The sequence below is a fragment of the Egretta garzetta genome, unplaced genomic scaffold (assembly GCF_000687185.1).
Source record: "Egretta garzetta isolate BGI_Z169 unplaced genomic scaffold, ASM68718v1 scaffold92, whole genome shotgun sequence".
Lineage (NCBI taxonomy): Eukaryota > Metazoa > Chordata > Aves > Pelecaniformes > Ardeidae > Egretta > Egretta garzetta.
Genome location: NW_009258790.1, coordinates 249,614 through 259,402, shown reverse-complemented (window position 1 = coordinate 259,402; position 9,789 = coordinate 249,614). Strand labels below are relative to the sequence as shown.

Genomic DNA, 9,789 nt, shown 5'->3' with positions numbered 1-9,789 from the left:
TGGCCACCCCACTCCCTGCCGCCACTGGGGCTGAGTGGGGCTGGGAGCCACGAGTGTGGGGGGCGAGCAACACCTGGGGGGACCCTGGCCCATTCCCGGCATTCCCCATTGTCACCCATCTTGCTTGGCCCCAGTGTTTGGGGGGGGTCACCCCTCTCAGGGTGGCCCTTGGGGACCCATTCATCTCATCCCCTGTAATGTCGCCCATTACAGATGCCAGCGTCCCCCGAGGATGCGCTGTGGGGTGGGGACATGTTTTTGGGGTGGGGGTCCCTAACCGGCTCCCCTTGCAGGTGCAACACGCAGGACTACACGTGGCACAAGGGCACGCGCTGCGAGGCCATTGTCACCGACTTCCAAGTGATGTGCGTGGCCGTGGGCTCGGCCGCCCTCGTGGTGCTGCTGCTCTTCATGCTCACCGTCTTCTTCGCCAAGAAGCTCTACCTGCTCAAGACGGAGAACAGCAAACTGCGCAAGACCAAGTGAGTGGCATGGGGACGGGGCTGGCACCCCCAAAACTCTCCCCAGCCACTCTGGGGTGGCACCTTGAGAGCTGCAGGGATTTGGGTGGTCTCAGCTCCTGGCAGTGGCACCGGGGCTGGATGCAGTCCTGTCCCCAGGCGGTGTCATCGAGACCCCTGGTGCCAATGGGGACAAGGTGACGGTGGGTGGGGAAGCTCCGGGGGCCGGGTGCCCTGCAGGGATGTGGCTTGTGGTTCCTGCTCCACGTTTAATCCCCTAAAGCTGCTCTTGACTGGCACCAGTTAATCTGCTGCACTGGTAGCTGGGGCCACCGGCTGGGCTTGCCATGTTGCCCAGGGGCCACCAGAGATGGTCCCTGGGGGACAGAACTGGGGCGTGATGGGGAAGATCGGGGTCACCCACCCCGCCCCCCGAAATTGCTGCCCACCTCCCTGGAGCCAGGGAGGAGAAAGCCCTCCTAGCCTGGGTCCCTAATGAGCGGTTAATTAGTGTTGGGAAGTGCCAAGTGTAATTAGCAGCGAAGCTTGGGGCCAGCCCATGGGTCCCTGCCCCCCCCCCTGCGGCTCCTGCCTGCCCCCGGCTGCCCTCACCCCTCCCCTGCCTGCACCTTCCAGAGCTGGGGGTATTTAGCCCCAAACCCCCAGATCTGGAGACATTTAAGCCCCCCAAAATGCCAGAGCTGGGGGCATTTAGCCCCCAAACCCCAGAGCTGGGGACATTTAACCCCCAAATCCCTAGAGCTGGGGGGAATTCACCCCAAATCTCCAGCGCTGGAAACATTTAAACCCTGAAATCCTCACAGCTGGGGGCATTTAACACCCAAATCCGCAGAGCTGGTGGGTGGGGGGATATTTTTTCCCCCAAGCCCCCAGATCTGGGGGCATTTAGCCCCAGATCCCCACAGCTGAGGGTATTTAGCCCCACACCCCAGAGGTGGGGACATTTAGACCCCAAACACTAGATCTGGGGGCATTTAGCCCTGCAAATCCCCCAGGCCTGGGGGTGTTTAGCCCCAAACCTCCATCCCTGGGGACATTTGGCCCCAAACCCCCATATCTGGGGGCATTTAGCCCCAAACCTCCCAGACCTGGCAGTGTTTAGTCCCCAAACCCCCAGATTTGGGGGTGTTTAGCCCCAAACCTCCATCGCTGGGGACATTTAGCCCCCAGACCTCCAACGCTGGGAGTGTTTACCCCCCCACACACACCGGGTTCACCCCAAAACGTGGCCAGGGGGTACGGGGGGGGTGCTCAGCAGCGTCCCCAGTCTCATCGCCATCCTCTCCTCTCCCCCCCGGCAGATACCGCACCCCGTCCGAGCTGCACAACGACAACTTCTCCCTCTCCACCATTGCCGAGGGCTCCCACCCAAACGTAAGGAGGCTTCGCGGCACCGTGTCCCCCTCCCACTTGCTGTCCTACCCTTGTCCCTCTGTCCGGTAACATCTGTCCATCCCACCCATGGTCCTGGCACTGCCTGGGTGATGGTGTCACCACTGGGTCCCTGCACACCCTCCTGTCCCCATCCCACTGTGGCCACCGCTCCGTCACCTCTCTGTCACATCCTGCCACGAATACCCAAGCCGGACCTGAGCCAGGCAGGGGGTCAGTGTCCCCCTTTGTCCCCCTGCCCTGTCCCCTCCTGCCCGCATGGCACCCGGGGGAGCCATCATCTGGAGTTCCCGGTGGTTTTGGCTCCATGTGCGAGTGGTGGGGCAGCTGTGCCGGCATTTTCGGGGGCGGGAGGGGGCAACTGGCGCGATGTGGCCCCGGCAGAGGATGCTCCCCGGCTGTAGCATCGCCGGGGCAGGACCAGCGGATGACGGCTGGCAGCGACAGGCGATGCTGGGAGGATTGAACACTGCGGGATGCTGCTGGCGTGGTCGGGATGCGGCCGCCTGCGCCCCCCCCCGGGGCTGCCCTTCCAACCTCCTGTCTTTCGAATCGCAACAGAGAGAAGTGAAGGGCTTTGCCGAGCGCGAGCCGGAGGAGGAGCGTAGGTCCCTCTAGCCTTTGCCTTAGCCCGGAGCCGGTTTTCCCCGTCTTTCGACCACCTTTAGCAGCCATAGCGTCTGCTGCCGCTCGGCCCGGCCAGCCTGGCAGGAGGCTCCCGGAGCCGCCTCGCTCCCCGCTGCCGAGAGGATGAACCTTGGGATGAATTCGGTGCTGCTCCCCGGCGTCTCACTGGGGTCTGACCCATCCCTCGTCCCCTCCGGGATGCGGAGGGCTCCGTCCTACAGTGGCACACGGTGCCCGGGATGCAGCACACCGAGGATGAGGAGGGGACAGCGGGGTTCAACACCCCTGGGAAAGGGGTTTTTGGGGACATGCGGTGCAGCCCCTCCACCAGGCGATGGAGCTCGGTGCCCCCGCAGCGGTGCCCATCCCATGGGGTTTGCTGCGGAGCCGATGGCACAAGCCCCAGGCCGGCCGGGCGCTGCTCATGGGGTCCCTGCCCAGAAGATGGAGGTGTCCCATCCTTGTATGACACCGGCCCTTGGGGGGTCTCCATCCATCCGCCGCTCGGCACCGGGACCACCGTAACCACTACAGTGCCTCATCGCCACGGCCCATCCTGCCCCCGCAGCCCCCCCATGCCAGGGCTCATCCTGCCCCGCCAGCGCCGACAGCGACGCCGAGGCCGTCCGGGCACAGACGTTACCCAGCACGGCCGGAGCTCAGCCCCGGTGCTGGAGGGGCCGCTCTCCCCATGGATGCAGGACAAACTCGGGGCGCAGCCCAGCCCCAGGGAGGAAGATGCTCCCGGCAGCTGTGGGGGGGCATTGGGAAGAGGTATCCCCGGCTGTACCCCCGTACGGTGGGGCCGGTTGTACCTAACGAACCGCAATAAATCCACCCCCTTGGGCCTCCTGCCAAGCGCCGCTCGGGGAGTTGCTAATTGTCGGGGGGACGAGGAGCCGAGCCGGGCTGGAAATGGGAAAAGAAACTGGGTGGCGGGGGGATGGCGGGGGGGTGGCTGGAGAGGTGGCGGGTGGGACAGCACCCATGGCCGGCAGGATGGCATCCGTGGCCAGCGTGGCTCTTGGGGGCTGTTGGCGAGTGGCTTTGGGTGCTGGAGGCACCCCAAGTTGGGGACCCATGGTGGGGAACGGCAGCGAGTCACCACGGGCGGGTCAGCCTCCATCGCCCACTGGGTCCCCCCCGTGCTGAGCTGCACGCTTTCAGGGAGGGGGGCACATTTGGATTCAGCCGGGGGCTGCCGGCAAGGAGGCAGAGCCCAGGTCGGGATGCTGGGCTGCCGGCGGGGGCGTCGGAGCGGGGTCGTCTCCCCATTGCGATAGCGTCCCCGCAGCCCGGTCATCTCCTGACCCTCCCCGTCTCTCCCGGCAGGACGACCCCAGCGCCCCCCACAAGCTGCAGGACTCGCTGAAGTCCTGCCTGAAGGACGAGGAGCCGTTTAACATCCACACCGCCACCTCGCCCAAGCACGACGGCGGCAAAGGGGAGCAGGACGGCGGCGAGCTCAACTGCCTGCAGAACAACCTGACGTGAGCCGGGGGGGCGAGACGGCGGCGAGAGCGGGAGCCAGCCCCCCATCCCCTGCTGTACAAATCTCCCCCCTCCTCCCCGCCCGGTGTCTCTTTCTTTCCCCGCTCCGTGGCATGCTTTGGTGTGTTTTGTACAGAGGAAAACAAAAATTAATTAAGAATACTACAACGTCGAAGGCTGTAAGCGGTCTTTGGCCGCGTCGTGTCGTGGGGGTGTTTGGTTCGTGCTCCGTGTCTTATCGCTTGCGTTAGTTCAGCGCTGTGATTTCTAAACCTTTGCCGTTCCGCAACTGACTTTTTTTGTACTTTTTACCCCACTTTTTTTGAAACACGAGTAAACCCAACAACAGAAAAAGGAAGAGCTTGAAATAAAACTTTGGGGTTTTTTTTTTTTTTTCTTTTTTTTTAAAGTTAAGCCTCTTGCCGGTGCCTGCGATCTCCCGACACAGACACAGCAGGTTCGGTCCCTGCTGCCCCCGGGTCCCATCCGAGCGGCACCCAGGGGGGTGGGGGGTGCCTGGTCCCCCCCTCCCTGGCTTTGCCAAGCTGGGGGTGCAACGCGTCCCACTGGAGGGGGGCCCCTGCAGGGGGCTGCCATCCCAGACATGCTCGGGTGCGGAGGGGACACCCCAGGATGTTTGGCAGAGGTGCCTGGGCTGTGCCCTGCTCGCGGGGTCTGCTCTGTCCCTGGCACGGGGTCCCCCTGCAAGGTGTGGGTGCATGGGTGGGGGGGGTGACTGTCACCGAGAGCGCGCTCCCGGCCACCTCCCGCCCAAACAGCCTCCTTCAGACGGAGCTGCCTGGGATGTCGGTGGGATTTGGGGCTCTGCAGCTCTGGGCTTGCCACCTCCCAGCTCCTTGTTGCCATCCGGCAAAACCCCCTGGCAGCTTTGGCGACACTGGCCTGGCTTCTGCTGGCGTAAATCAGAAGCAGCCCCCCCCCCGACTGCCATCGCCCTGCCCTGGGACTAAACTGGGGGGGGTGTCTCTCCCTGGGGAACCCCAGGACTCCCACCACCCTCCCCGCTGGCCGCAGCTCCATCTCACTTCCCACAGGAGCCGACTTCTTCCGGAGACAGACTCACCCACGAGCCAAAACTCACAGCTCCTTGGGAGAGAGGAAATGAAGCAATTAATCAACATACAATATTAAGCGTGCCGCGCATTAGGGATGCAGCCGGTGATTTCCCCGGGGCAGGTAGGAGCTAAAGCCGCAGCTCAGCGTGTTTTAGACATTCCCGAAGCCTTCCACGAGCTGCTAAATAATTAATTCTCAGCTCACTCGGGGAGATTAAAAAATGAGGGGTGGCAGTGGGAGCCGGCAGATGAACCCCACGGTCACGCAAAGCAGAACAAGCAGTTGGGTGGCGTTGTCGGGGATTCGGTTTTGCTGTTCCCCTTCCGGCACGGAGCCATACGACAGGTAAGACCATGGATAAAGCACCGGGGGCAGCACGGCTGCAGCAATGAAAGCTGGCTGGGGAGGCCACCCCACATCTCCAGATGCCCTTGGAGGGAGTCAGCGGGGGCTGGAGATGCGGGGTGGGATGGGGCAGCCGAGGAGCAAGCCCAGCCGGTGAATGTGCAGCTGCGTGGTGGGCTCTGGAAATTCCATTCCTCACCAGGATCTTTCCTGGCCGTGCCTGTGGGTCCAGCCTGGGGAGAGAAGAAAATCTCCTTTGCAGGGAAGCAGCAGCCAGCACAATGCTGGTCTCCTGAGCAGAGAGAAAGCTCGCTCCTGTTTTGCTGCCGTCGGGGGATGGGGCTGCTTTCACCCTTTGGGAGATGTGGGGAAGCAGCCGTCCCTGCCATGCTCCGTCTTCTGCTCGGAGGCAAGGCTGGCATGGCACAGCCCCTCCATCACCGATGGTGCCCACCTTGGAGATGAGGCTGGCACGGCACAGCCCGTCCATCCCATCCCATCCATCCCAGCACAGCCCATCCATCCTGGCACGGCCCGGCCATCCCGGCACAGCCCTTCCATCCCAGCACAGCCCATCCATCCCGACACAGCCCATCCATCCCGGCACGGCCCAGCCATCCCGGCACAGCCCTTCCATCCCAGCACAGCCCTTCCATCCCAGCACAGCCCATCCATCCCGGCACAGCCCATCCATCCCGGCACGGCACGGCCATCCTGGCACAGCCCTTCCATGCCAACACAGCCCATTCATCATGGATCTGCCCTGGCTCAACACAGTGGTGCCCACCTTGGAAGCCCCCCAGGTGGGCAAAGTGGCACCTGGGGATGCTCATCCTCTACCACCCAGTTTTTCACCTTTCAGAGGAGCCCAAGACCCAGCCGAGGTGTGGTGGGCAGCGAAGGGCAGGAGGGGACCAGCCTCCATGCAAAGCCGAGGTGGTAACCCCTCGGTGGTAACCCCTCGTTTAAGAGCAGTGAGGGGTGGACCCGAGGAGGAGCGGAGGGGATGGGTGTTGTCCTTGGCCCGGTGCTCTCGGCTGCAGCTGCTCACCCACAGGGGCTGTAGGGACTTACTGGGATTCAGGGCAAAATTGGGTCAGAAGGCTTTAAGCAGGTCTAAGGATGCTCCCGTTCGTAATACACACGTTAAGAGAGCGGAGGGAATTTCCCCCCCTGTCCCTCCGCTCTGGGCTGTGGCTCTGACCCCCATAATTCCCCTCCTTGCTGTGCCCACTGCTTGGGACCCTACTCACCTACCCGGCACGCTCCCGTTTCCCGCACGAAGACACAACCTCCGCTCCCCATCTCGCTCCAGTTGGCCACGAGCCCTGGAGCCCCATCTCGCTCTGGGGTCAGCGTCCCTCCACGTGCCTTGGTTTCCCCCCCCCCCCGGGTGACGGCACATCCCCAGCCCGCAGGCTCTCCTCTGGCTTTGCCGGAGCACCGGAGGAGGGAGGAGCAGGGTTTGCATGCATGGGTGCATGGAGGGGACAGCCAGGGTTACCCAGGGGGCTGGGCTCCCCGTCAGCACCTCGGCTGACACGGGCAAAGCAGGAGGGACGGCGAAGAGCATCTGCCGTGCGTCGTGCTGGTCACCGGAACAGATTTCATGGGCCCTGCGGAGGAATTTTGCCTCCCAGCCAGCAAAGCAACACATGGGCCTTAATCAAACGCCTAATCGCTTTGAAACGGCGAGGTTGCGGACAGCTATTAAATTTAAATGCTTGGTTAGTTTGCTAGGAGGGGAGGCGGCCTTTTGTGGCCGGGCAAGGGCTGGCACGGGACACGCGGTGCGAAGGGAAGGGAATTGGCATCGGTACCGGGTCTGTCCTCCTCGCTCCGTCGTCCTCTTTTCTCTCGCAGACACATAACAGGATTAGAGCCGCGACCCCGAGACAAGGAGCCTTTCTTCCTTTTGACGAGCCCCGGCTGCCTGAAGCAAACCAGCCAGAGTCCCGATTCACCGGCTGAGCCCTGGCCGGGCAGCGAAGGAGGGGAGCAGGGGGGGGAGCAGTGGCTCTGTGGTCCCCGGCAGGCTCTGCGCCCCCCGAGCCCCTGCTCAGCGCCCTTGGTGCGGGACGCTGCTCCTTTGGGACCTGGGGTTTGGCCGACCTTCCCCAAGCTGCTGGGAGCGTTCCCTGGGAGCGGAGGCTGGGGATTTATGTGATACCTGGAGCTGGTGGGGGGAGGTCTCTGTGCCCGCGTCCTCCCCAGCACCATTTCTTTGCTGGCTTGGGTTTACACACACCAAGCGCAGCCACAGCCGTCGCCGTGGGGGGCTGGCACCCACCAGGCTGGCAGAGGCACCCGCTTCACCCTATGTGTGGCCCCAGATGCTCCCACCCCACCCCAAACCTGCTGCCTCGCCGGAACCCTGCCAGCGTGGCCACACCGTGTCTTCCCCATCTGCCCTTTTAAACAGCCCCGATGCAATTTCCTTGCCCGAGAGCTGGCCCCGCAGCCCCAGCAGCTCCCCTTGCCTTTGAGGAATATTTGGAAGATGAGGCTGGCCATCTCCTCACCCTTTGGTCGCTGCTTAACCTGACCCAGGTCCTCCCACCGCAGTACGGTCTGGCTGCCTCTGTGACCGTAGCTGCAGCCCAGACATGCTCCAGTTGTAGACGTCTACACGTAGTCAGATCAATCCCACCCTTACTGTCCCACCTCCAGCCTCCCAGGACCAGGGATAAGGAGGATCAGGCTTGCAGGACCATTCCCAAACCTTCCTGACCCTCCTGGACCATCCCCGGGAGTTGCTCTGCCAACCCCCAGCACAGGACCACTGTGTGGGGAGCTCAGGGTGCTTCTTGGTGACCCAAAGGCAGATCTGGGAGGAGAAATGTCCCGTAGGTCACTGCAGAGAGCTTGTGGGAGCATCTCTGCTGACATCCAGGTCTTCCCACCATCATCTCCTGGCTTGTAGGTGCCCTTAACTGGTATTCGCACAGCCAGAAAACATTGGGATTTCAGTATTTAGTGATGGGAAATACCAATTACCCCATTATTCTCAGCCTCACAGTAACAGGGAGCGAATCCAGTATTAAACTGACTCTGCGCTGGATTTACGGAGAGGAGAAAAGCAAAATCCTCTTAGCTGGGTAAACTGTAAAATGCTCAGTGTGGGAAAGAACAGCTGGGCGCGCGTTCGCTGGTGCTGGCAAAGCCCTGGGGATGGCTTTCACCGCGGCGGCCCCTCTTTGTCACTGCTTTGTGCCATGCTGGCCAGCACCCGGGCGGGGTTAACTGGTTCTGCTGGGTGAGGAAGAGAGCAGGGCGCAGGCAGCGATGGCGATCGGCCATTTGAATCCTAAAGGCAGGAGGCAAGTTGGCCGAGACCAAGCGTGGAGCGCCCAAGCTCACAACCCTCATGAAGGGATCTGGAAGAAAAAGGAAATAAAGACAAGGGACACGGAGCCACTTTGAGAACTGGTAAGTAAGATCTCACGGGAGGCACATTTAGAGGTGAAAGAAGTTAAGGAAACTGGCAGTTCTTCAGAGAAACGACGCAAAGGACGCACGTAACAGGCCACCCCAATAGGAAATGTAGTAGGAACCAGCTTGGCTACATCACAAGGTTTTCACTGACCACGGGCTCGAGAAAAAAAAGTTTACAGAAAGTGGGAACTAGGTCAAATTACTAAGGACGGTTAAAAGAGTAGCATAAGCATGTGGGGAACCATCAGAAAGGCCAAGGCACAAATTGAGATGGAAATAGCGGGAATCATTAAAAGGAAGAAGAAAAGACTGCATCGGCAAGGAGGAGAAGGAGCAAGGGAGCGTTGCTCCGGACCCAGTGAAGAAGGAAGGCTGCTGACAAAGGAGGCTGAGAATTCAAGGGTTTCACTGCTGGTTTTTTTCTTAAAACCAGTCTTTAAAAATGCCAACTGCAAGCAGATGCCTACCACAATAAATAAGTGTCCTCTCCACTGAGAGAGTGGTAACTGCAGTAAATAAGAATACTAAATAGCGTACACAGACTGGTTAGGTATTTTCTGAACTTCATCCTGTGGTACTCAGAAAAACCAGTTAAAGCCACCTCAGACCTATTAGGTAGCACAGGGGTTGGATAAGGTTTTACAAGACGGGGTGCAGTTTGAGGCACGCCACTTCAGGAAAGATGCAGCCCATGGGAGAAGGTTCAGGGGAAGCAAGAAGAAAGATGAGGGATCCAGAAAAGACAGCGTGGAGAACTGAAGACCAAGGAAGACCTGAGAACGGTCTCAAAGGACGTAAAAGGCTCTTTCAAAGAGGCTGGGAATAACCAGCGGTGGCATGTCAGAAAACACCCGCACCCCTCCAAAAAAAAGGTGAACTTCAAGTGATGAACTTCAGTTGCCGGAAGGGCGAGTTCAGCAAGACATTAGGAAATATTTAC

The 9,789-nt window shown here is 61.0% G+C and overlaps 1 protein-coding gene across 1 annotated transcript in view; it reads left to right on the top strand.

Moving 5' to 3' along the window:
* CSPG5 (chondroitin sulfate proteoglycan 5) overlaps nucleotides 1–3,995 on the top strand; it is a gene marked incomplete at its 5' end in the record, with an annotated part of 5,537 nt that extends 1,542 nt beyond the window's left edge. The window contains 3 exons of the mRNA XM_035889280.1: nucleotides 294–482; nucleotides 1,784–1,856; nucleotides 3,834–3,995. Coding sequence (XP_035745173.1) covers nucleotides 294–482; nucleotides 1,784–1,856; nucleotides 3,834–3,995 — 424 coding nt within the window. The remainder of the gene's footprint in view (nucleotides 1–293; nucleotides 483–1,783; nucleotides 1,857–3,833) is intronic.
* Between the last annotated feature and the right edge of the window lie 5,794 nt (nucleotides 3,996–9,789).